Genomic DNA, 27867 nt, shown 5'->3' on the forward strand with positions numbered 1-27867 from the left:
ATTTGAAGATAGGCCATGTGGAGATGTTCATATTGAAACACATCACCTTTTTTTTGTTTCTAACTTGTTTGATAAGATTCGTACAGATTTTCTCAGGGACCCCACATGGGCCACCGACCCCAAGTTTGGGAACCACTGTACTAACCTCTTTCTCTGCTTCCTCCTGCTTGCATTGCAGCCTGCCTCAGCCTCACCACATCACTGTCCGTCTCAGTAGCCTACTTTGTTATGCAAAGAATTATGAGAACTTATAACCAATTTATTTACCCTGCTGAGGCAGGCTCTGGTTCAAGTTAGCTTCTTACTTCATCCTTCTAGCTAGCTAAGTAATACTAGCCAGAGTCTTTGCCGGCAGCTAGCCATCTGACTGACATACAGATGAAGTTGTAAGTTTACATACACCTTAGCCAAATACACTGCTAAAAAAATAAAGGGAACACTAAAATAACACATCCTAGATCTGAACGAATGAAATATTCTTATTAAATACTTTTCTCTTTACATAGTTGAATGTGCTGACAACAAAATCACACAAAAAGTATCAAGGAAATCAAATTTATCAACCCATGGAGGTCTGGATTTGGAGTCACACTCAAAATTAAAGTGGAAAACCACACTACAGGCTGATCCAACTTTGATGTAATGTCCTTAAAACAAGTCAAAATGAGGCTCAGTAGTGTGTGTGGCCTCCACGTGCCTGTATGACCTCCCTACAACGCCTGGGCATGCTCCTGATGAGGTGGCGGATGGTCTCCTGAGGCATCTCCTCCCAGACCTGGACTAAAGCATCCGCCAACTCCTGGACAGTCTGTGGTGCAACGTGGCGTTGGTGGATGGAGCGGGACATGATGTCCCAGATGTGCTCAATTGGATTCAGGTCTGGGGAACGGGCGGGCCAGTCCATAGCATCAATGCCTTCTTCTTGCAGGAACTGCTGACACACTCCAGCCACATGAGTCTAGCATTGTCTTGCATTAGGAGGAACCCAGGGCCAACCGCACCAGCATATGGTCTCACAAGGGGTCTGAGGATCTCATCTCGGTACCTAATGGCAGTCAGGCTACCTCTGGCGAGCACATGGAGGGCTGTGCGGCCCCCCAAAGAAATGCCACCCACACCATGACTGACCCACCACCAAACCGGTCATGCTGGAGGATGTTGCAGGCAGCAGAACGTTCTCCACGGCGTCTCCAGACTCTGTCACGTCTGTCACATGTGCTCAGTGTGAACCTGCTTTCATCTGTGAAGAGCACAGGGCGCCAGTGGCGAATTTGCCAATCTTGGTGTTCTCTGGAAAATGCCAAACGTCCTGCACGGTGTTGGGCTGTTAGCACAACCCCCACCTGTGTATGTCGGACCCTCATGGAGTCTGTTTCTGACCGTTTGAGCAGACACATGCACATTTGTGGCCTGCTGGAGGTCATTTTGCAGGGCTCTGGCAGTGCTCCTCCTGCTCAAAGGCGGAGGTAGCGGTCCTGTGCTGGGTTGTTGCCCTCCTACGGCCTCCTCCGTCTCCTGATGTACTGGCCTGTCTCCTGGTAGCGCCTCCATGCTCTGGACACTACGCTGATGGACACAGCAAACCTTCTTGCCACAGCTTGCATTGATGTGCCATCCTGGATGAGCTGCACTACTGAGCCACTTGTGTGGGTTGTAGACTCCGTCTCATGCTACCACTAGAGTGAAAGCACCGCCACATTCAAAAGTGACCAAAACATCAGCCAGGAAGCATAGGAACTGAGAAGTGGTCTGTGGTCACAACCTGCATAACCACTCCTTTATTGGGGGTGTCTTGCTAATTGCCTATAATTTCCACCTGTTGTCTATTCCATTTGCACAACAGCATGTGAAATTTATTGTCAATCAGTGTTGCTTCCTAAGTGGACAGTTTGATTTCACAGAAGTGTGATTGACTTGGAGTTACATTGTGTTGTTTAAGTGTTCCCTTTATTTTTATGAGCAGTGTACATTTCAACTCAGTTTTTCACAATTCCTGACATTTAATCCTAGTAAAAATTCCCTGTTTTAGGTCAGTTAGGCTCACCACTTTATTTTAATAATGTAAAATGTCAGAATAATAGTAGAGAGAATGATTTATCTCAGCTTTTATTTCTATCATCACATTCCCAGTGGGTCAGAAGTTTACATACACTCAATTAGTATTTGGTAGCATTGTCTTTAAATTGTTTAACTTGGGTCAAACGTTTCAGGTAGCCTTCCACAAGCTTTGGTTGGTGAATTTTGGCCCATTCCTCCTGACAGAGCTGGTGTAACTGAATCAGGTTTGTAGGCCTCCTTGCTCGCACATGCTTTTTCACTTCTGCCCACAAATTTTCTATATGATTAAGGTCAGGCTTTGTGGCCACTCCAATACCTTGACTTGTTGTCCTTAAGCCGTTTTGCCACAACTTTGGAAGTTTGCTTGGGGTCATTGTCCATTTGGAAGATCCATTTGCGACCAAGCATTAAATTCCTGACTGATGTCTTGAGATATTGCTTCAATAATCCACATAATTGTCCTTCCTCATGATGCCATCTATTTTGTGAAGTGCACCAGTCCCTCCTGCAGCAAAGCACCCCACAACATGATGCTGCCACCCCCGTGCTTCATGGTTGGGATGGTGTTCTTCAGATTGCAAGCGTCCCCCTTTTTCCTCCAAACATAACAATGGTCATTATGGCCAAACAGTTCTATTTTTGTTTCATCATACCAGAGGACATTCTCCAAAAAGTACGATCTTTTCCCCCATGTGCAGTTGCAAACCGTAGTCTGGCTTTTTTATTGCGGTTTTGGAGCAGTGGCTTCTTCCTTGCTGAGCGGCCTTTCAAGTTATGTCGATATAGGACTCATTTTACTGTGGATATAGATACTTTTGTACCTGTTTTCTCAGCATCTTCAGAAGGTCCTTTGCTGTTCTTCTGGGAATAATTTCACTTTTCGTACCGAAGTACATTCATCTCTAGGAGACAGAACGCGTCTCCTTCCTGAGCGGTATGGCGCTGCGTGGTCCCATGGTGTTTATACTTGCGTACTGTTTGTACAGATGACGTGGTACCGTCAGGCATTTGGAAATTGCTCCCAAGGATGAACCAGACTTGTGGAGTGTCTAACAAGGATAAGAATAAAATAAGGGGGTCAATGAAAATAGTCCTGGTAGACCTTTGAGTAACTGTTCAGCAGTCTTATGGCTTGTGGGGGTAGAAGCTGTTAAGGAGCCTTTTTCCCCCCAGACTTGGCGCTCTGGTACTGCTTGCCGCATGGTTGCAGAGAGAACAGTCTATGACATTGGTGGCTGGAATCTATGACAATTTTTAGGGCCTTCTTCTGACACAGCCTGGTATAGAGGTCCTGGATGGCAGAGATCTCAGTCCCAGTGATGTACTGAACCGAACGCACTGTAGAGCCTTGCAGGATATCAAGCGTTGATGCAACCAGTCAGGATGCTTTCGATGGTGCAGCTGTAGACATTTTTGAGAATCTGAGGACCTAAGGCAAATCCTTTCAGCCTCCTGAGGGGGAATAGACGTTGTCGTGCCCTCCTCTTCATGACTGTGTTAGTGTGTTTGGACCATGATAAGTCCTTAGTGATGTGGGCACCAAGGAACTTGAAGATCTTGACCTCCATGTAAATGGTGCCATGCTCTGCCCTCCTTTTCTCGTAGTCCACAATCAGCTCCTTTGTCTTGCTCACGTTGAGGAAGAAGTTGTTGTCCTCGCACCACACTGCCAGGTCTCTGACCTCATCGCTATAGGTTGTCTCATCGTTGTCGGTGATCAGGCCTACCACCGGCGTGTCGTCTGCAAACGTAATGATGGTGTTGGAGTCGTGCATGGCCACGCAGTCGTGGGTGAACAGGAAGTACAAGATGGGATTAAGCACGCACCCCTGAGAGGCCCCTGTGTTGAGAGTCATTGTGGCGGATGTGTGGTTGACTACCCTCACCACCTGGGGGCGGCCCATCAGGAAGTCCAGGATCCAGTTGCAGAGGGAGGTGTTCAGTCCCAGGGTCCTTGACTTAGTGATGAGCTTGGAGGGCACTATGGTGTTGAAGGCTGAGCTGTAGTCAATGAACAGCATTCTCACAAAGGTGTTCCTTTTGTCCAGGTGGGAAAGGGCTGTGTGAAGTGCAATAGAGATTGCGTTGTCTGTGGATCTGTTGGGGCGGTATGCAAATTGGAGTGGGTCCAGGGTTTCTGGGATGATAGTGTTGATGTGAGCCATGACCAGTTTTTCAAAGCATTTCATAGCTACAGAAGTGAGTGCTACGGGACAGTAGTCATTTAGGCAGGTTACCTTGATGTTCTTGGGCACAGGGACTACGGCTTGAAACATGTAGGTATTGAAAATGTCAGTGAAGACACTTGCTGGCTGGTCAACAAATGCTCTGAGTACGCGTCCTGGTAATCCATCTGGCCCTGCGGCCTCGTGAATGTTAACCTGTTTAACCTGCTAACTCACATCGGCTACGAAGAGCGAGATCACACAGTTGTCCAGAACAGCTGATGCTCTCATGCATGGTTCAGTGTTKCTTACCTCAAAGCRAGAATAGAAGGCATTTAGCTTGTCTGATAGGCTTGTGTCACTGGGCAGCTCACGGCTGTGTTTCTACTTGTAGTCAGCGATAGTTTGCAAGCCCTGCCACATCCGACGAGCGTCAGAGCCAGTGTAGTAGAATTTGATCTTAGTCCTGTATTGATGCTTTGCCTGTTTGATGGTTCATCATAGGGCATAGCTGGATTAATTATAAGCGTCCAGGTTAGTGTCCCACTCGTTGAAATCGGCAGCTCTATCCTTTAGCTCAGTGCGAATGTTGCCTGTAATCCATGGCTTCTGGTTGGGATATGTACGTACGGTCACTGTGTTGCCGACGTCGATGCACTTATTAATGAAGCCGGTGACTGATGTGGTATACTCCTCAATGCTATCAGATGAATCCCGGAACATATTCCAGTCAGTGTTAGCAAAACAGTTCTGTAGCTTAGCATCCACTTCATCGGACCACTTACATATTTAGCGCATAACTGGTACTACCTGTTTGAGTTTTTGCTTGTAAGCAAGAATCAGGAGGATAGAGTTATGGTCTGATTTGACAAATGGAGGGCAAGGGAGAGCTTTGTACGCGTCTCTGTGTGGAGTAAAGATGATTTAGAGATTTATTTGACATACTGGTAGAAATGAGATTAAACGGATTTCGATTTTCCTGCATTAAAGTCCCCGGCCACTAGGAGCTCAGCCTCTAGGTGAGCAATTTCTTGTTTGTGGCCTTTTACAGATCATGGAGTGCAGTTTAGAGAGAGTGCACCAGCTGTTGTTAATAAAGAGACACAGACCACCCCCTGATCTTACTGGAGGCTGCTGTTCTGTTTTGCCAATGCACAGAAAACCCAGCTAACTGTATATTATCTATGTCCTTGTTCAGCCACGACGCGGTGAAACAGGATTTTACCATTTGTAATGTCCCGTTGATACAATTATCTCGAACGGCACGCATCCAGTTTATTCTCCAGTGATTGCACGTTCGCCAGTAGAATGGGGGTAGAGGCGGATTATCCACATACTGTGTTATTGACTGTAYGTTTGTTTATGTGTAACTCTGTGTTGTTGTTTTTGTCGCAATGCTTTGATTTATCTTGGCCAGGTCGCAGTTGTAAATGAGAACTTGTTCTCAACTGGCCTACCTGGTTAAATAAAGGTGAAATATTTTTTTTTTTAAATACTCTCGCCARGCATCTGGCTCGCCGACCCCTGTAGCTGTGTCTCCTCTTTTGGGCCTGGTCTGGGAAGAGCAGTATATCCTTCGCGTCCACCTCTTTAAAGAAAAAATCTTTGTCCAGACCGAGGTGAGTAATAACTGTTCTAATGTCAAAAAGCTTTTTTTCAGTCATAGGAAATGATGGAAACATTATGTACAAAAAAAGTTTAAAACAGTGCAAAAAAACAAAAAATAGTACAATTGCTCAGATAAAATGGCGGCCATTCCCAACGGCGCCATCCAAACTGGACACAAGTCACCAAAAGCAAGAGGAAGAAAACAACAAAACCAAACACCAACAAGATACCAGACAAGAAGACCACCCTAGAACCCAAACTCCAACAAACACAACCCCCAAAGCTCCTTATCCTCTTGGAACCCCTCGACAACATTCCGCTGAAAAGGCAGAGCGCGAAATTCAAAAATATTTTTKKGACATTTTTCACTTTCATACATTCACAAGTGCAATACACCAAATTAAAGGTTAACTTCTTGTTAATCTACCCATCGTGTCCGATTTAAAAAATGCTTTACAGCGAAAGCACACCATATGATTATGTTAGGTCAGAGCCTAGTCACGAAAACACATACAGCCATTTTCCAGCCAAAGAGAGGAGTCACAAAAAGCAGAAATAGAGATCAAATTCATCACTAACCTTTGATGATCTTCATCAGATGGCACTCATAGGACTTCATGTTACACAATACATTTATGTTTTGTTCRATAAAGTTCATATTTATATCCAAAAATCTCAGTTTACATTGGCGCGTTATGGTCAGTAATGTTGTGCCTCGAAAACATCCGCCGAATTTTCAGAGAGCCACATGAATTTACAGAAATACTCATCATAAACTTTGATAAAATATAAAACTGTTATGCACAGACTAAAATATATACTTCTCCTTAATGCAACCGCTGTGTCAGATTTAAAAAATACGGAAAAAGCACACCATGCAATAATCTGAGTACGGCGCTCAGACACAAAAACAAGCCATACAGGTACCCGCCATGTTGTGGAGTCAACAGAAGTCAGAAATAGCATTATAAATATTCACTTGCCTTTGATGACCTTCATCAGAATGCACTCCTAGGAATCCCAGTTCCACAATAAATGTTTGTTTTGTTCGATAAAGTCCATCATTTATGTCCAAATACCTCCTTTTTGTTAGCGCGTTCAGTTCACAATCCAAACTCACGAGGCGCGGGCAAGTCCAGCTGAAAGTTCAGACGAAAAGTCCAAAAAGTTATAAAACAGTTCGTAGAAACATGTCAAACGATGTATAGAATCAGTAGAAAGAGGAGGAAGGGAAGCGCTACTAAGGTACACAATAGTACATTTGGTAGACAGAAGGTGCTCTTTGGTAAAAGGAGTAAATTGGTCCTCCTTTCTTTTTGATGTATAGAATCAATCTTTAGGATGTTTTTAACATAAATCTTCAATAATCTTTCAACCGGAGAATTCCTTTGTCTTTAGAAATGCAATGGAAYGCAGGTCGCTCTCACGGCYAYGCGCGTGACCAGCTCATGGCAYTCTGCCAGACATCTGGTTTAAACAGCTCTCATTATCTCCTCCTTCACAGTAGAAGCCTCAAACAAGGTTCTAAAGACTGTTGACATCTAATGAAAGCCTTAGGAAGTGCAATATGACCCCATAGACACTGTATATTAGAAAGGCAATGAGTTGAAAAACTACAAACCTCAGATTTCCCACTTCCTGGTTGGATTTTTCTCAGGTTTTCGCCTGCCATATGATTTCTGTTATACTCACAGACATCATTCAAACAGTTTTAGAAACTTCAGAGTGTTTTCTATCCAAATCTAATAATACTATGCATATATTAGTTTCTGGGCCTGAGTAGCAGGAAGTTTACTCTGGCCACGCTTTTCATCCGAACGTGAAAATGCTGCCCCGTATCCCAAACAGGTTATCCCTTCAAAGAAACCGGCTTCCCCTCTAATACCTGTCTCCATTCCCCCTACCTCCCTCCACTCTTTACCATCCCTGATCCATCCCCCCTGGTCCTTACTGTACCTGACCTCCCCCCTACCCCCTTGTCCCTATTGACCTTACAGGCCCAGATCCCTCCTCCCTTCCCCTTACTGCCCCAGACCTCCCGGACACGGAGCTGCCKTCACACCTCATACTGCATCACCCTCCACCAGGCAGTCAATGGGGAGGCATGCCAAGACCTGTCAACAGCCAAGAACCACCCAACAACACAAATGACCCGCACCTCTGCATTGAAATGGTCAAAGCAGTGCCAGCAACCCAGCACCAGCACTAGCACTTGTCCCAACACCAGAACATGGAAGAGGTGCGGAGGAAGGACCAAACATCAGATCTTCAGCCGGAGCGAGCAGGCCAYAAGGGAGTACCACCACTGACCTCCGGGTTTAGGGCTTGCTTGTGTRTCTGCTTGCTCCTCAGGTTGTCCTTCCTCCCCTCTACAGATCCCGACCCGTCTCCTGCACCAGTTCCTTGTTCCTGGATCTCGGTTCCTATTTCCCAGTCCCAGCACCAATCTGTGGTTTACAGTCCCGGCCCCAGCATCTGCACGGTTCCCAGTTTTCCCAGCAACAACCCCTTCGCCAACCCTGGACACAGCAGTGGCTACCACAACTGCCACCTCCACCCAGCCACTGCCAGCTGATTTTATTCAAACATAGAGCGTGTCTATCAGGTATGAAGGTAAGACCCAGATGCAGACCACGTCGAGTAAACAATAGTTTAATATTCCAGCAGGGGCAGACAATAGACAGGTCAAGGCAGGCAGGGCTCAGTAAACCAGAGGTGGGGCAACGGTACCGGACGGCAGGCTGACTCAGGGTCAGGGTAAGGCAGAATGGTCAGGCAGGCGGGCTCTGAGTCAGGACAGGCAAGGGTCAAAAACCAGGAGTGCGAGAAAAGATAGACTGGAAAAACGGGAGACAAAGGGCTGTGAGACGAGGATTTGACTATGGACACATGAAAGGTGGGATGTATACAAAAGGTACGGGGCAACAGAAGACGAACAGCAGAGGGGCTAATGATCTTGGTGATTGGGAACGGGCCGATAAACTGGGGGGAKAGTTTGCGGKATTCYACCCGGAGGGGCAGATCCCAGGTGGATAGCCATACCTTCTGCCCGAGACRATACCGGGGAGCCGGCTGATGGTGATCCGCTTATCGTAGATACCTGGAGGTGGTCTTGAGGAGGACCGACCGGGCTCTCCTCCAGATATGACGACAGCAACGGACAAACATCTGGGCAAAAGGTATGCCGACCTCCTCTTCCTGCTCAGGGAAGAGCGGGCACTGTGACCCCAGGTAACACTCAAATGGTGATAGGGCCGTGGCAGATCAGGTAAGGGTGTTGCGTGCATATTCCACCCACACCAGCTGCTGCGCTCCAGGTGGTGGGGTTGGCGGAGATGTGCTGGGCCATCTCCTTGGCAGAGGGTAACYTGGGGAGAGGAATTAAGTGGSMAGCCTTGGAAAAGCGATCCACCATGGTCAGGATGGCAGTGTTGCCAGCAGATGGTGGGAGACCTGTGACAAAGTCCAAGAGATGTGAGACCAGGGGCGATGAGGGACAGGCAGAGGTYGGAAGAGGCCAGCTGGAGCTTGGCAAGGAGTTTTGTTTCGCGCACAGACCGTGCAGGCGGCGGCAACGTCGGGAACCATGGTAGGCCACCAAAAGCATTGTCGCACAAAGGCCAGGGTCTGCCGGGAGCCCGGGTGGCAGGCAAGCATGGAGGAATGGGCCCAGTCCAGGACCGCGGAGTGGACAGCGTCAGGCACAAACTTCCGGTTATCTGAACCCCCCCAGGGTTCACTGGGACCGCTGCGCCTCCCAGACCTGTTTCCCGATACCCCAGCTGAGKGCCGTCGCCAGGCACGAGGTGGGAAGGATTGTCTCGGGCTCTGGTGTGGTAGCTGTGGGGTTATAGCAGCGAGACAGGGCATCCGGCTTGATGTTTTTGGACCCCGGCCGGTAGGAGAGGGAAAAGTTGAACCGGGTAAAGAGCAGGGCCAATCTCGCCTGCCTGGAGTTGAGGCGCTTATCAGTGCGGAGATACTCCAGGTTTTTGTGCCTCCATTCCTCCAATGGCGTCTTCATCGCGAGAAGCTCCCGATTCCCCCCATTGTAATTCCTCTCCGTGGCGATGAGGCGGTGGGAGAAGAAGGCACAGGGATGCAGCTTAAGGTCCAGGACAGAACGTTGGGACAGAACAGCCACCACTCCAACATCCGAAGCATCGGCCTCCACCACGAACTGACGGGAAGTGTCCGGATGAATCAGGATCGGAGCCACGGTGAAGCGATGTTTAAGATCCCGGAATGCCCAGTTCGCAGCCATGCACAACGTGAACGGAACCTTAGTAGAGATGAGGGCAGACAGGGGAGAGGCCAGGGTGCTGTAAYCCCAGATAAAAGGGTGATAAAAGTTGGCGAACCACAGGAAGTGTTGCAGCTGCACCCTAGACATAGGCTGAGGCCAATCCACCACCACTTTCTCCTTCTTGGGATCCATCTTGACGCACCCAGCARAGATGATGTAGCCCAGAAAGGGAATGGTGGAGCGATGAAACTCGCACTTTTCCGCCTTAACGAACAACTGGTTCTTCAGAAGGCGCTGGAGAACCTGCCAGACATAGAGCGCGTGTTCTTGGGGGGAGCGGGAGAAGACGAGGATGTCATCAATGTAGACAAAGACGAAACGGTTCACCATGTTGCGGAGAACATCATTCACCAGAGCCTGGAACACGGCAGGGGTGTTGGTGAGGCTTAAGGGCATGACCAAATATTCGTAGTGGCCGCTGGCCTTGTTGAACGCGGTCTTCCACTCGTCCCCCTCTCGTATCCGCAACAGGTGGTAGGCGTTATGTAGATCCAGCTTGGAGAACACAGTGGCCCCATGGAGCGGCTAGAAGGCCGAGGAAATTAGTGGTAGCGGATAACGGTTCTTTACAGTGATGTCACTGAGTCCCAGGTAGTCAATGCATGGGCACAGGGTCTTGTCCTTCCTCTCCATGAAGAAGAACCCTGCGTCAGTGGGAGAGGAAGAGGAACATATAAATCCAGTAGCTAGGGAGTCCCCAATGTAGTCCTCCATAGCCTTGGTTTCAGGTCCTGATAGCGAGTACAGACTCCTCCGGGAGGSCATGGTGCTAGGGAGAAGGTCAATCCCGCAGTCATACGGGCGGTGCGGCGGAAGGGAAGTGGCCCGAGTCTTGCTGAACACATACCAGAGATCCTGGTACTCMGYGGGAATAATTGAGGGATCAAGAACCACCTCTGAGGACCCAGGAATATGCAGGTTGCACTGACTTCAGACAATGGGCGTGGCAGAACAGACTCCAGCCCATGATGGCACCCGTAGACCTGTTGATGAGTGGGTTGTGTCGCTGGAGCCAGGAGAATCACAAAACCATTGAGATCTGGGGGGACTTGATGAGCAGGAACTGAATGGTCTCGCTGTGATTCCCTGACACACGTAGCTTGATGGGAGTGGTGTTATGGGTGATCCGACCTATAGATCGACCAACGCTCTAACATCCACGGGAATGGAGAGTAGCTGAATGGGGATGTTCAGCTTAGAAGCCAGTGCGGTGTCCAAAAAGCTCTCATCAGCCCCGGAGTCAATAAGGACCCGGAGAGTTTCTGAATAGTTTCCCCACAGCAGAATGACAGGGTACGAGTAAGGGAAGCAGAAAACTTCCCCATATGGCCCACCAGAGTACTCGCTSCTACCCATGAGCCTGGTCTTTTATCAGGTAGAAAGACACAAAATGACAAACTCTCGCAATCCAGACAGCTCCTTGTGCTGATCTGGTGTTGCCGTTCCGCTGGCGACAGCCCAGCCCTGCCTCGTCCCTCCTTGGTGACTCTCGAGGAAGGTTGGGAAATCTTGGGTGCTCTTGGCCACGGGACCATCGGGGACTTCAGGGATGACTCGGAGGCGAGGTGGAATCCCTGGACATGGGATTCCGAATTTCCTCTCCATCCGTCGTTCCTGCAATCGCCCATCGATGTGGATGGTCAAAGCGATGAGGGTGGTCAAAATCTGTGGGTATCTCCCGAGCCTCAAGCTCATCTTTAACCTCCTCGAGACGCCGTGCAGGAACATGTCGAACAGTGCTTCCGAGTTCCACACACTCTCCGCTGCCAAAGTACGGAAACCCACCGCATAGTCGGCCACAGTGCGGGCATCCTGCCAGAACTGGATTAGCTTCCGGGCATTTTCTTTCGCAGGGAACGRGACATCTAAGACCTTCCTCACCTCTCCCACGAACCCCTCCAGGCTCGCACATATAGCCGGTTACCATATGGACAGTAGCCCAGSTGAGAGCCCTTCCAGACATCAGCGTGATGAGGTAGGCTATTTTGGAGCGTTCCGAGGGGAAGGAGGAGGGCTGAAGCTCAAAAATGAGGGCACACCGAGCTAGAAACGCCCGACAGGTGCTCGGCTCTCCCTTAAAACGTTCCGGAGGAGGTAACCGAGGCTCCCGGGAAGGTGGAGTGGCCGGTGGGGTGGTGCTGCTAACCGCCGAGTTGCTGAGGGGCGGTGGGGTTACCACCGTGGCAGGCTGCCACCCAGACGACCCRYGGAATTGCTCCAGCAGCATGTCCAACGCCAGGTCATGGCACTCAGCCAACGTTTGGACCCCATCCATCAGCCCACGAAGAAATTCCTCGTGCCTACCAATGGAGGCTCCTTGGGAGGAGATGGCGTTGCGCATCTTGTCCGGGTCTGCCGGGTCAGTCATGGCCAGTTCGTACGATCAGGTATGAAGTTAAGACCCAGATGTAGACCACATCGAATAAACAATAGTTTAATATTCCAACAGGGGCAGGCAATAGACAGGTCAAGGCAGGCAGGGGTCAGTAAACCAGAGGTGGGGCAACGGTACCGGACGGCAGGCAGGGTCAGGGTAAGGCAGAGGTCGATAATCCAGAGGGGGGCAAAGGTACAGGTCGGCAGGCAGGCTCAGGGGCTGGCAGAGTGGTCAGGCGGGCGGGCTCGGAGTCAGGACAGGCAAGGGTCCAAAAGAGAATTTTACTTGCCACCGAGATGCCTGAAAATTACTGTCAAATTCATGGTAACCCCTTTCCAGTGCAAATAGGTCCAGATATATCTACAAAAATGCACCATGGGGAGTTGCGAGCAGAGCTACTGTGAGAGGAGGCCGTATTAGAAGCTAGATCCATAGATACTGCAGGGGAAATGACTGTAGTATTATGTACTATTAGTATTATGATACTTCTAATAGTAGTATTATGCATGCTACTTTTATATAGTATTAASATTTGTTCAGATATTACTTACATTTTCAAGGTACACCACGTGAAGCCAAAGCAAAGTGGAGTGTTATCTGGGATCAGGCATCATTAAAAAGCCTTATTAAGTGTACAGTAATACAATGCCATATAATCTGAGCACAGTCAATTTAACAGGAGGAGTCTGGCGGCTCAACTAGACAGAAACTCATGATAGACAGGAAATAGAGAGAGAAAGATAACTGCTTTGATGAGTAGAGAAGGATAGGGTGCACAGGAAGAGAGATGTAGAGAGATAAGCATACATACATACCACACAGTGCTGCAGATAAAACAGAGAAGTGAGAGTCAGTATCAGAGGTAGAGCAGAGGTAGAGAGGTAGAGCAGTGAAGGAGTGGAGAGATATGAGTGAGAGTCAGTATCAGAGAGGAGTGGAGAGGTAGAGCAGTGAAGGAGTGGAGCGATAGGAGTGAGAGTCAGTATCAGGGAGGAGTGGAGAGATAGGAGTGAGAGTCAGTATCAGAGGAGTGGAGAGGTAGAGCAGTGAAGGAGTGGAGAGATAGGAAGGAGAGTCAGTATCAGAGGAGTGGAAGAGGTAAGAGCAGTGAAGGAGTGGAGAGATAGGAAGAGAGTCAGTATCCAGAGAGAGTGGGAGTAGAGCAGGGAAGGAGTGGAGAGATAGGAGTGAGAGTCAGTATCAGGGAGGAGTGGGAGGTAGACAGGAAGGAGTGGAAAGATAGGAAGTGAGAGTCAGTATCAGGGAGAGTGGAGAGGTAGAGCAGTGAGAGGAGTGGAGAGATAGGAAGGAGAGTCAGTATCAGAGAGGAGTGGAGGGCAGCAAAGGAGTGGAAAAATAGAAGTAGGGCAGTGAAGGAGTAGAGAGATACGCTCTTAGAAAAGGTTCCAAAAGGGTTCTTCAGGTGTCCCCATAGAATAACACATTTTGGTTCCAGGTAGACACCAAAACTCCTCTGTGGAAGGTTTCCTTCTACCTGGAACCAAAACTAGTTCTTCAAGGGTGGGGGACAGCCAAAGAACCCCTTTTAGGTTCTAGATAGCACCTTTTTTTTTCTAAGGGTGTAGAGCAAGTGAAGGAGTGGAGAGGGAGTGAGAGTCAGTTTTCAGAGAGGGAGGGGATAGGTAGAGGAGCGCAGGAGTGGAGAGGTAGATCACTGATCAGTGTGGGTCATAATAGCCCTGTGGTTAGTGTGATGAAAGGTGTGGTGGAGAGGTAGAGCAGCGTGTAGTGGAGAGGTAGAGCAGCGTAGTAGTGGAGAGGTAGAGCAGCGTAGTGGTGGAGAGGTAGAGCAGCCTAGTGGTGGAGAGGTAGAGCAGTGTAGTAGTGGAGAGGTAGAGCAGCGTAGTGAGTGGACAGGTAGAGCAGGTAGTGCGTGGAGAGGTAGAGCAGCGTAGTTGGAGGGTAGAGCAGTGTAGTAGGGAAGTAGAGCAGCGTAGTAGTGGAGAGTAGAGCAGTGTAGTAGTGAGAGGTAGAGCAGCGTAGTAGTGGAGAGGTAGAGCAGCGTAGTGGTGGAGATGTAGAGCAGCGTAGTGGTGGAGCGGTAGAGCAGCTAGTAGTGGAAGAGGTGGAGAGGTAGAGGCAGTGTAGTAGTGGAGAGGTAGAGCAGTGTAGTAGTGGAGAGGTAAGCAGTGTAGTAGTGGAGAGGTTAGAGCAGCGTAGTAGTGAGAGGTAGAGCAGCGTATAAGTGGAGAGGTAGAGCAGCGTAGTAGTGGAGAGGTAGAGCAGCGTAGTAGTGGAGAGGTAGAGCAGCGTAGTAGTGGAGAGGTAGAGCAGCGTAGTGGTGGAGCGGTAGAGCAGCGTAGTGGTGGAGCGGTAGAGCAGCGTAGTAGTGGAGAGGTAGAGCAGCGTAGTAGTGGAGAGGTAGAGCAGTGCAGAGGTAGATCAGCAATCAGAGTGGGTCGGTAATAACCCTGTGGTTAGTGGTGATGAGAGGCCTGTCCTCCTGTAACAGGATCCCCCACCCCTCACTCTATCGGACTGTACCCCATTGTCTTCTAATGAGACACCCTGGCACCCACTTACACACACATTCCACAAACACACACACACACACACAGAGAGCCCTCTCCCGGTGCGGTCCCTCAAAACACACACATAGTATGTAAGAATACGCACATAAACATTCAGTACGCATATACACACATACAGAATGCATGCACACACAGACACACACACAAACATGCTCCCCCATCCCTCTACTGCCATGWACCCTCTCTCCRKCACAACACTAAMCTCTAAMCTCCTAAATTCASCCTTCTCTTTCTCTCCACACAGGTTKGTTTCAGTTCCCACACCCCAACGGACCCTCTCCTCCCATTGAGGATCAAGACATGTGAGATGTAAACGATAGCAACAACTTCACCTACTTTACACAGACTGTACAGTACTGTCGTTCACTAAACCAAAAACCACTGCTACACCAGCACCTTGGGAACAAGAACATTACACTGTACCTGTAACTACACCATGCGCCTGCCTACTATATTACTCCCAAGACATGGCTTTAAGGACACTTGACATAAAATGGGACCTATAGAACAAGAATACACAACTCCAATAACTCTTCAGGTTTCAGGCAAGGTTACTCATCAAACATGCGCTAAGAAAACCATRATGGTAGCCTTTTCCTGCAGCCACTCCTTGGCCTTGTGTGTGGAATGTTATTCATATTTTTCACAATTCATCAAGATTTGGTTTTATTTTTTTGAAAACGTCTAAAATCCTGTGTTTCTATGTCAAACTGTTTTGTTATAGTTCAGTCTTCTGCGATGTAGATAAAGTGTAATATTGAGATGCAAACTCAAAATKTAATACATTTCAACTCTATATCTGACATGGTACAGGTGTCTTCTTTTTTTAAGCCCATAACCATGTGTGTGAGGTGTATACTTTTGTCTCAAAGTAGATTTGTTTAAGACTACCAAGAAACACTCTGGGTGACCCTGATTTAGCCCACTGCGGTAAAAGTTTCAACGTCATTGAGACTCGTACCCTTGGCGGCCCAGGCTCTGAGCGGGCTGCTGTCATCAATGATGTGGTAGAAGGTGAGTGGGAGGATGAGGAAGGGGCTGTCGCTGGACATGTCCACCTGGAAGGGAACGTTCCTCTGGTCCAGTCGCACCGTATCCCCCTCCTTGGTCTGGGATGTCTGGAGCAACTTCCCTGTTACCTGGGAGCCAAAATGGAGTCATATTAAATTGTGTGGCGGTACATGAGTGAGAATSCTGAAGAAGCTTAACATGACAACACCCTATATCTACCATGGTGATCCATTTTTTCATGAAATATTTTTTCTGTTTGTAATACTCAAACTCAATCACTAACACACACACACACAAACACACACACACACTGTCTTTACCGAGCAGCCCAGTAACAGGCTCTTGCGCATGTTGGCCACTCGGATCATGAGGCAGGGTCGGCCCTCGTGATTGGACACCACGGCGTGCTGGCTGAACTTCACTGTCTCGCCTCTCTTCTTGGGCCGCGCCACCTGAGGAAGATGGGGAAGAGTGTGTCAGAGCCACACAATGTAGCATGGTGAACTACACTACCCACAATGCTATCTGTAACATATCCTGTTTATTTGTTAGGCTGTTGACAACCGGCCGTCTGTCTCCTTACCAATACATACAGTCTATGGCATGCACTTCCTATCATTTTAACCTCCAGCCCCAACACACACACACATAGATAACTGAGTGAAAAATAAAGAAAGGGCTTGTAARTCTTATTATTGAGGGGCCAGAATGATAACCCTGACCCTCGTAGATAAGAGGGGAGAGGAGAGAAAAGGGGAGGATAGTTAACACTGYTGTTAACACAGGAGTCCAGTGCTGAGTGGGGCCAGTGCATATAGTTGTACTGTTGTGTGTTGGACGTATGGATGCAGTGCATATGGTGGCCAGACTATATTACCGAACACTGGTCATGTGTGTCGATCCAAAGTTCAAATGTTTCGTAGTATTGTACACTGAGTGTACAAAATATTAGGAACCCCTAATATTGAGTTGCACCCCATTTTGCCCTCAGAGCAGCCTCAATTCGTCCGGGGCATGGACTACAAGGTGTCGAAAGCGTTCGACAGGGATGCCGGCCCATGTTGACTCCAATGCGTCCCACAGTTGTGTCAAGTTGGCTGGATGTCCTTTGGATGGTGGACCATTCTTGATGTACACAAGAAACTGTTGAGTGTAGTGTGGTGCTAGGCTTTATTAATGAATGGGATGGTAATAGTAACCATGATATTGATATGCCCAGGACACGGKGAGGTACCTTGGCGAGGAAGGTTCCTGTGATGAAGATCTCCAGAACCATGGTAATGACAAGCTGGAGGATGAGGAGGATGATGGCAGCAGGACATTCCTCTGTGATGCAACGGAAGCCGTAGCCAATGGTGGTCTGGGACTCCAGCGAGAAGAGGAACGCCCCCGTTAGGGTCTGCACCTGCATCACACACGGGGTGTGGTTGGACGGCGGGTCAAACTCTGGAAGGAGGGAGAGCAGAGATACAGGGAAAGAGGTGAGGTTCTGAGCAGACTGTTWGATATACAAGGTGGTTGAAGAACAAACTGTTGATATGACACGAGAAAGGGCTAAACTAAGGACTCCTACACCGCTCTTATTCTCCCTCTTCTTGACTTACGTTCTCTATCTCCTTCTCTCTCTTTCTCCGCCCCTGCTCTCTCCACCCTCTGCTCCCCCTTTCCCCTCCCTCCATCCTCACCTAGCAGGTCTCCGTGCACCAGCGCCACCAGGTACCACAGAACCCCGAACAGGAACCAGGTCCCGGCGAAGGTGGCCGAGAACAGGAAGAGCTTGTAGCGCCACTGCATGTCCAGGAAGGTCGTCCAGATGTCACGCAGGTACAGCGCCCCGCGCCCGCTCACATGCTCGATGCGCACGTTGCTGTGCCCGTCCTTGGAGAGAACACGCCGTCTCCGTCGGAGCGCACAGACCGTTGTCGCTGCCTCCCCTGCCGCCACCCCCACCGAYCCCAGCAGCGGCTTCAGAACCTCCGTCTGCGTCATTGAGTGACACACCTTCTCGGGGGAGGAGCCACGTGAGGACGGGGGAGTGGCCGAGGTCATGGCTGCAGCTTTTTTTTGGAGGAGAGGGAAAGGGTTGAGGGGGAGATTGAGTGGATAAGTGGGAGGAAAAGGAGTGTGAGGGAGAGGGGTGAAGAGGGCGAGGGGGTCAGAAAGACGAAGAGATAAAGTTYATGAAAAACAAGTTGAAAAGATGGGGTTTGTGAGAAAGGGGAGAATAGGAAAGGAATAGAGGAGAAAAGTTGATAAGGGGATGAATGAAAGATATGACAGGAGTGGAACATTTTAGGGGGGAGAGGAAGACGTGGAGAGGGGGAGAGAGAAAGAGAGAGAGATTATAAATGTGACACAATAAAAATGTTCATGTGGACAGAGGCAGGCCTGTTGCTGTCCAAGGTGGTCCATTTAAAACTCTCTCTTACTCGTTCTCTTCGTCCTTCTCTTTTCAGATGGAGCAGCAGCTCCCCTTTCAAAGTAAAATCCCCCTTTCAGAGTGAAGTTGCAGCTGTCTTTTCACATGAAAAAAAAAMCTCTATAATGCTAAGGGACTCCTGTGTCTGCAGCACATCAGGCTGGCTGGATCGAGAGGAACAGAAACAAGGCTTACTTATTCCCCATCCAAAAACTGGAATAGAAAAGCAGCATGTAGTATCAAATCAAATCAAGTTGTATTTGTCACATGCGCCGAATACAACAGGACTAGACCTTACAGTGAAATGCTTACTTACAAACCCTAACCAACAATGCAGTTTAAAAAATATTTATACCTAAAAAAAATAAGAATAAGAAATAAAAGTAACAAATAAAGACAAAGAAATATCTATGAATGAGAGATGCTGGATCAACCATTTACAAATGTGCTTCAATCCCAAATGTGCTTCAATCCCAAATGTGCTTCAATCCCAAATGTGCTTCAATCCCAAATGTCCTTCAATCCCATCTCTTTCATTATCGCTTCATCTCTAGCGATTAAAATAAAAAATAAATAATCGTCTTACTGCTTTACACTTTTAGTGGTTGTGGACTTTCATAAGACCTCAGACTATTACCCTAACGTGGGCCTATAACAGTTGATTACGTTGATGATTAGTCCCACACTACCCCGGTAGTCTACTACCATGTGCAACTCAAATGGGACATTCATCAGGGCCTTATACAGCTGTCACTTATTGAGCTTATTTTCACCTCCCAATAAATGTGCTTCTGTGTCAGAGAATTAATTACGTGGTGTGGTTTGTGGAAGCCGGAGAATATAGCTTGTGTGTTATCAGGGCTAGTAAGAGACATGTTTTTCTCCTTGTGGATATGGATACTTGTTGTTTGTGTGTGACTTTGGCCCGAGCATCCTTCTGGACGTCCTTCTGTATCCTCTCTCTCTCTCTCTCTCTCTCTCTCTCTCTCTCTCTCTATTCTTCTTTCATTTACTCTCACACTCTCGCCCTCTTTCTTGGCTAAACGGTCCTTTTGTCTCTTCCTGCCTCTGCTTTCCGGATCCAATAAAAAGTAACCAACCATAGCAAAGCCAGAGAACTTGGCACTCTGATACACACTCTCCTTTCTGACCTTTCTCTCTGTGTGTACCCACTCGCTTACTCTATTCCTCCCTCCTCCCTCCCCTCCCTTTCTCTCTGGTGCTGGAGCTCACTGTGAGTATGAATAGGGATCTGTTTAAATGTCTGTGCTCAGAATACTAAGATGGGGGGTGAGGAGGCACTTGTGACTTGTGATAGGCTAAGTGCATTCACAGCTGACCTCTGAACCTTACTGAGGCCCCTCCCACACATACAGTAAACACACACTCACATATACGGGGACATACACTACACAGCCATCTCAATGGGCTATACCAATGTTAACTTTTCCCGAAACAATGTTTGTGACACTTTATCATGTGAGTGTGTGTTTATCATTGTCATAGACCAAACTGTTACAATTATTTCCGCTCACTTCAGTATTCCTTTTAACACTTCTGTGTCTTCCTCTCGACTATAATCTCTCTKCCTCCCTCTCTCTATCTCCCTCTGTCCCGTGTGCACAAGAATCCTTTGTTTAGAGAGTAGATGAAAGGGACAAAAGCCACCATTGAAAAATACGACTGAGTGAGAGAGAGGGAGAAAGTGTGTGTGTGTGTGTGTGTGTGACTGTGTGATCATATGTGAGTATATGTTTGAGAGTGTGAGGGGGCAGCGAAAGGGAAAGAGAGGATTGAGAGTGAGAGAGAGAGGGAGCAAGAGCGAGAATCCAAAGGAGAGAAAGATATGTGGAGAGAGAGATAGAATCCATGAGAGAGCGAGAGAAGGTGTATTAAAACAGATCGGTGACAAAAAGATGCTCATTAGTATTCCTGAGCGGTGCACTTCACCACACTCCTTCCTTCCCCTGTGGGTTCACCTTACCAAAATCCCCAACCTCTACACAACACTCCAACGACCTCCGAGCAACCCATGCAAACAGAACAACAACTTCTCCAACCAAAATAAAACTTGTCCAGAAGTGGAGATTAGTGCCGCACTATGCAATAGCCTGTTTGATGAGGATACGTTTGTGAGAGTCTTATTTACCCTCCACAGGCTTTCAACAACCACTCTATATGACACCTGGACAACCCTAAAGATTGTTTTTTGTCGATGGGGGAGTGGGGGGGGTCATTTTTCCCCCCGCGCTGCTGACAACTATTTTTGTCTGCTCATACAGGAGTAATAAAGGCCCAGTACACTAATATTGTGAAAAATAAAGCCGTTTTTATTCTGATTTATCAGCACCCCTACTTCTATGTACATGAACAGTACAAGGTGTAAAAATCCCCACACAGCCTCTCCAAACACAGCAACAAGTAATCCATACAAATTCTAAAATACATTCTTAGCCAAACTATTTGTGTTTCAAGTACTCAAACTACCCACACATTGACCCTTAAACTAAAATCTCCAAATATCCCTTACAGTATGTCTTCCACACTGTACCCTTACCAGTCTACCGAGGACAACCGTGTCAGTTTTACGCATTGTAGACTTGACTTGTAAACTGCAGCCAGTGAGTGAGTGGTCTGGAATGTCCGATTTAAACATCGTGCCAGGGAGATGTTATAATTTGTGGGCACACTCAGTATCCACGGTGATCTTCCTCAATGTGTCCCCGGGTTCAGGTTGTCTTCCTACAGGTGTGATTTAGAACACCCGTCATCGCTAATACAGTATCTACAGTATAATATATTGTCTACACTGAAAGACAGTATCTAACACTTTTCTTTTCCCCTTTAGACATGAGGCTGCAGTAATGCTGCGACTGTTTTTAACAGAAACTCCAGAAACAGCTAGCAAAGTGAGGATTGATTCCTAAACAGATTCAACCAAGTCGACAGAAATGATTAATAAACACCTGTAGGATCCATTCAGATCAAATAGTGTCACTAAATACGTCATTTTATGGATTGACTGTGTAGTCAATGCTGTAAAGGTGACTAGAAAACGGACAGACTTATTATTAAGGGGTGATGGAGGGAAGGAAGAAAAAGGATTCCAGCATCCAAACGGTCATTTTAGACACATGCAGGTGTTCACAAACTGCAGCCCCTCTTATAAATGCCACAGACACAGTGGGCTACTGTAAAAAACACTCACCTGTAGCCGACTCAGTGCARATGTAGGATCTTAATTTGATCACTCTTTTGTTGCTGAGAATTTTCCTGCACGGCAGGAAATGCAAACTTGTAGTGTATTAAAGGTTTAAAAAAGCTTCTACATTTTTTGATTTGCCCTAACAAAAAATGCCCATTCATTATAATCCACATAATAATTCACATTTACTGTTCCTGCAGGATTATTTTCCTTCTGTAACAAACTGGCTCAAATTAAGATTCTACATCTGTAGCACTGATATGCTCATCCTGTTCTCTCTGTGTGGATGCACCTGTGCTCTCTCTGCTTATGTTCTCTTCGCAATACCAAGCCAAAGTAGCATTCCAATTGTTTATTTCTTTATTCTATGGTTATTTCTCATGAAGAGGGTGGAACATGCACACGTAAAAAAATGTTTACTTAATAACTCTTCATCAAGCGAGTGCTGGCCTTTATATATAGGCCATATATCTAACTATCCCTGCTGTCGCTCATGTTGAGAAGTCACCACATCCTGTTGCTCTGTCGCTATCATAACAACGTGGAGATGCATTAAGATATGGGAATGATGATCTAGTAGTAAAAACAAATTGAATTTAGATCTATCGATTAATGTGCTGGTCATCACTCACCTTTTGTTGCAATTGTTGAATGCAATTTTGAGACTTGGAAAAAGTAGTTTTTATCGSCCAAAAACCACGAAAAGAAATTGATGTAGCGGAATGAGCAAGTTGGCTATTTKCCTTTTTTGGTCTATCAGTGCGACCTCATGCATTGAAGCGATGCGCACTTGYTGACAGTTCTCTCACACGGATGTTCACAAGACCCAACTTTCATTGTCTACAGATTTCGCTCCTGMTTACAGTTCTACATATTTCCATTGTAACTCTAATAGGCCTAACGACATCACAGTTATTACAAAAAGTTCAAATCAACCAAGTTTCAGGAGCTAAGACCGAATTTAGGCTACCAAACACAAGACAGTGGTTGCTCTGAAGCTGGATTGTCAGTCGGTACCGGTTCCGATTGTATGTTACAGAGTTATTATGTAATAAAATAGTTTCAATGTCCCCGTTGAATCTAAAGCTGTGATGGTTCWCGGGTTCATGTAGAAGTTGGAGTGTCTCTCGTCTCTGACATTTTCTCCTGTCTCTCTTTATAAAGGAAAAAGTAGCCTATTCAGTCACTCAACTGGACTCAGGACATTTTAATTCATTAATTCAACTCTCCTCCCAGTTTCTCCTCCCACCCACCCTCTCTCTCTCTCTCTCTCTCTCTCTCTCTCTCCTTCCCTGACTGTACACTGTAAATGGGTCCCTTGTTGAGGGTTCCTCGACTGTTCAGCCTTTGTCAACTTTCTCATGTAAATGTCTGATGGTTAAGATTACAAGCCTGGAAGTTATTTCACTATTAGAAAGCATGCAGGTAGTTACAAATCAGAAGTAACAAAATACACTTTATTGTGGCCTTGGCTCCTCRCAATTTTGMGKTWGGCAAAGYTGGCCAATGGTTTGACTGAAAAATGTTMGCTTCGCTCTGTGAGGCCATGTCATGTCYGCCTGCAAGGAGAGAAACGCTTGCCTACACGTGCTCCTACTGCGAGGWCATCATAGCAAATAAGACAACTGGACACTTATGCCTACCCAGAACAGTGAAATATCTATTACATGTTCATATTGATCTCCTCTCTTATAGAATCCTGCTTCTTGGAAAAATAAAAGGACAAGTTTGTTTCGGCGAGAGCTGAGTTTACCGCGTGCCCCAGCTGAGCGTCCCTGGCTGGACCTTTTTCACATGCGCATCAATCTCATGGATCCACCCACCTGCCAACAAGTGTTGTTCCATCCTGTAGTCTACATCCCACTGAGTGCGGGGCTCCCTCATCCGGGCACGGGGGCCCCTAATGAGTGTGCTTGTGTGTAAAGGTGAAGTCGGAAGTTTACATACACCTAGGTTGGAGTCATTAAAACTCGTTTTTCAACCACTCCACACATTTCTTGTTAGCAAACTATAGTTTTGGCAAGTCGGTAAGGACATTTACCTTGTGCATGGCACAAGCAATTTTTCCAACAATTGTTTACAGACAGATTATTTCACTTATAATTCACTGTATCACATTTCCAGTGGGTCATAAGTATACATACACTAAGTTGACTGTGCCTTTAAACAGCTTGGAAAATTCCAGAAAATKATGTCATGGCTTTAGAAGCTTCTGATAGGCTAATTGACATCATTTGAGTCAATTGGAGGTGTACCTGTGGATGAATTGTGCAAGAATTTGAGAATRGAAAAAGGAATTTGCTCGTGATTACAACCTGTAGGCTTATCAGGGTGTCAGTCACACTGCCAATACCTGTGTTTCTGTTCTATTTCTTGTTTATGCGTCTTTTACGATCAACAAAACYGAGTAGTCTCAGTTGTCTAAGGAACAGTCCTCTAAGGAATGAACGAGATGACGTCACTCAGATCATCCAGGCTCTCCTGTAGCTGTTCAGCTGTCTGTTTGATCGTCTGGATGAACTTCATGGTCTCTGACTTGACCTCAGCCTTTGGTTCTTCACATGCAGGGTTCAGCTCAGTGGTGGAGTCTGTGTCCATCCCTTCTAACATACTGGTATCACCGCGGTTCTTTGTTCATCTTCGCTCTTGCGCCCTGTCGGATGGTTTATCGTCTTTGGCAATCCATGGCGATGAAGAGGATGATAACAGATACAAAAAAAAGTGAAAAGTTTCCTGTTGCACCTCTGCCACCGAGGACGACTGTACTGAAGTTTGCGCTACCAATTGCCAATGGTCGGCACCGGAGACAAATCGGAAGAGCTGCTGGTATCGCACCTCCCAGGCATCCCTAGACTCGCCGCCACGTCATTTACTCAAAGACTTTGCATTTGAAATGGTCATTCCTATGTTAAGAGGCATTGCCCTCAGATGTCTCCAACCCTCAGTGATGTTCTTGTTGAGACAGAGTTCATCTACCTCCTGGAACTCCTTGATGATGTTTCTTCATGGCTAGGCGGGGTTGACATGTTGTGTGATTTTGATACTTCCCGCCTGTGGCTACCAGCGACAGCTGCACCCCAATACCACACCAGTGACGTCAGGGGAGTTGCCAAGAGTGAAAGGGAGCCAGGATGAGCCCCCCTATAGATAGTGAATTGCTCCAACTGCCATATAAACTCCCGTCAGACTGTCTATTGGTGGTTCGCGTCCGTTTGCTTGGGCTTGTGACTTCTATTCACTCTTGGTTCATTTTACTGCCCTATGTCCATCCTCTTCATGCTCATCATCAATCAAAGCATCTGTCTAGCATGGATCTTTCTAATGAGTTTTGAGTTGAAATAAAGAAAGAGTAACCTCAGTGCGAGGTTCAGGCGTGGGCTGTCCAATGTGATGCTGGAGTTCCTCCACAGTTCTCACTCTATAGAAAATTAATTTAGAACATCATTTGATTGAATGATGATTTTGGATGAATGGATTATAATGAACAAACAAATTATATGAATTGATCATATGATCTTGTATTCTCAACCTTTTTTGTGATGAAACTGATTTTATATTTTTGTATATATTTTCTTTTTATTTTTTTTTTTTATTTTTTATTTTTTTTAGTCCATTTTAGCAGACGCTCTTATCCAGAGCGACTTACAGTAGAGTTACATTTTATTACATTTTTTTTACATACTGAGACAGGATTCCTACCGCCAAACCTCCTACCGGCAAACCCTCCTAACCCGGACGACGCTATGCCAATTGTGCGTCGCCCACGGATCTCCCGGTTGCGGCGGCTGCGACAGAGCCTGGGCGCGAACCCAGCCACCGCTGGGCGCGAACCCTAGACACTGCGCCACCCGGGAGGTTTGCATAACTGATAATGAAGGGTTTTGCCATGATGTCACCAGCTGAAGGCTAATGGTCGGTCTTGTTGAAGATGTCACCAGGAGGTCGCGAAAGCTCGGATGAGAATCCTCTGGGAGAGATGGGTAAGAACCTCCCAATATTTGGGGGATGAGCGTTGATTGTGCTTGGCTGCAGCAACTGTCAAGAAAGACTGGTTAATATTACCCTTTGGTGCTGCTTTCTCGTGACATTGGCCCCACCTGGGGCTTATGCGGGTTTTTGGGCCCTGCACAATGTCCCCGTGCAAGGCCTTAAAAATGTCGGTCTTGTTGCCATGTCCAAGCAGGAAGGTCGCGAAGGCTCAATGATGAGAGCTCTGGGCGAGGATGGGTTAAGACCTTCCCCTCCCCAATATTTTTGTGGGGCTGAGCTCTTGATTTGTGCTCTTGCTTGGCAGGCAGCAAACTGTCCAAGGAAAGACTGGTTAGTACTTACACCATTTTGCATATCAGGAGGCAGAACATGGGATAGCGGTGTTACTTCTGCAGCATGGAAGCATGTTTAGGATTTTCTCAGGTTAAGAACATAAACATGATTATTATTTTTGGCGGTGGTTGATAGCAGATGTATTGTTGTGTCATTATATAAAATAATGTTCTCTCTCTCCTTAGTAAGCTATTTTTTAGAATGCTTAGATTCGATTACATTTGAATTTTAATAATCACATGTACAGGGTTTCAGGTTTAATTATAAGGTACAGTGAACATTTTTAACTCAGAGCTCCARCAATGCAGGTCAAAGTGAAATAAAACAATAAAAGTAATAATAAAGGATATAAATAAATATACAAAATATATATTCATATTAACACTGTAAAAATGGTAAATGTCCTGCGGATGAGGATGAAGAAAGGAGTAAAAGAATGAGAGAGACCGAGGGAGAGAGAGKTATAGAGAGGAGGGAGAAAGCAGAGGATCAGAGAGAGAGAGGAGAACCTAACCAAGAATTCACAAAATGGGACAAACATCAAATTGAAACTCTGCATGCAGAATTCTGCAAAAATATCCTCCATGTACAACGTAGAACACTAAATAATGCATGCAGAGCAGAATTAGGCCGATACCCGCTAATTATCAAAATCCAGTAAAGAGACAATAAATTCTACAACCACCTAAAAGGAAGCGATTCCCAAACCTTCCATAACAAAGCCATCACCTACAGAGAGATGAACCTGGAGAAGAGTCCCCTAAGCAAGCTGGTCCTGGGGCTCTGTTCACAAACACAAACACACCCCACAGTGCCCCAGGACAGCAACACAATTAGACCCAACCAAATCATGAGAAAACAAAAAGATAAATACTTGACACATTGGAAAGAATTAACAAAAAAACTGAGCAAACTAGAATGCTATTTGTCCCTAAACAGAGAGTACACAGTGGCAGAATACTTGACCACTGTGACTGACCCAAACTTAAGGAAAGCTTTGACTATGTACGGACTCAGTGAGCATAGCCTTGCTATTGAGAAAGGCCGTCGTAGGCAGACCTGGCTCTCAAGAGAAGACAGGCTATGTGCACACTGCTCACAAAATGAGGTGGAAACTGAGCTGCACTTCCTAACCTCCTGCCAAATGTATGTGTCACGGCCGTTGCTGGAAGAAAACCARGGTGCAGCGTGGTAAGCGTACATTTTCCTTTTTATTTTWGTAAAATGACGGCAACAAAAACAGCAAACAAAAAACAACCGTGAAGCTTACAGGGCATTAGTGCCACAAACAAAGTTAACTACCCACAACGAAAGGAGGGAAAAAGTGCTACCTAAGTATGGTTCCCAATCAGAGACAACGATAGACAGCTGTCCCTGACAGAGAACCATACCCGGCCAAAACATAGAACCACAAAATCATAGAAAACAAAACATAGAATGCCCACCCCAAATCACAGTATGACCATATTAGACACATATTTCCATCAGATTACACAGRTCCACAAAGAATTCGAAAACAAACTCAATYTTGATAAACTCCCATATCTACTGGGTGAAATATCACAGTGTGCCATCACAGCAGCAAGATTTGTGACCTGTTGTCACAGGAAAAGGTCAACCAGTGAAGAACAAACACCATTGTAAATACAACCCATATTTATGCKTATTAATTTTCCCTTTTGTACTTTAAACATTTGCACATCGTTAAAACACTGTATATATACTGTACATAATATGATATTTGTAGTGTCTTTATTCTTTTGGAACTTCTATGAGTGTAATGTTCACTGTTAATTTTAGTTTATTTCACTTTTGTATTTTATCTACTTCACTTGCTTTGGCA

At 46.6% G+C, this 27867-nt stretch overlaps 1 protein-coding gene across 1 annotated transcript in view; it reads right to left on the minus strand.

Moving 5' to 3' along the window:
* LOC111952546 (ATP-sensitive inward rectifier potassium channel 10-like) overlaps window positions 1-22876 on the minus strand; it is a 42123-nt gene extending 19247 nt beyond the window's left edge. The window contains exons 1-5 of the mRNA XM_023971352.2: window positions 22334-22876; window positions 17763-18134; window positions 17312-17523; window positions 16398-16529; window positions 16028-16205 (exon numbers count right to left, since the gene is read on the minus strand). Of these exons, the coding sequence (XP_023827120.1) occupies window positions 16028-16205; window positions 16398-16529; window positions 17312-17523; window positions 17763-18126 (886 nt within the window). The 5' untranslated portion in view covers window positions 18127-18134; window positions 22334-22876. The remainder of the gene's footprint in view (window positions 1-16027; window positions 16206-16397; window positions 16530-17311; window positions 17524-17762; window positions 18135-22333) is intronic.
* Window positions 22877-27867: the final 4991 nt, after the last annotated feature.

Source organism: Salvelinus sp. IW2-2015, linkage group LG3, assembly GCF_002910315.2.
Source record: "Salvelinus sp. IW2-2015 linkage group LG3, ASM291031v2, whole genome shotgun sequence".
Classification (NCBI taxonomy): Eukaryota; Metazoa; Chordata; class Actinopteri; order Salmoniformes; family Salmonidae; genus Salvelinus; species Salvelinus sp. IW2-2015.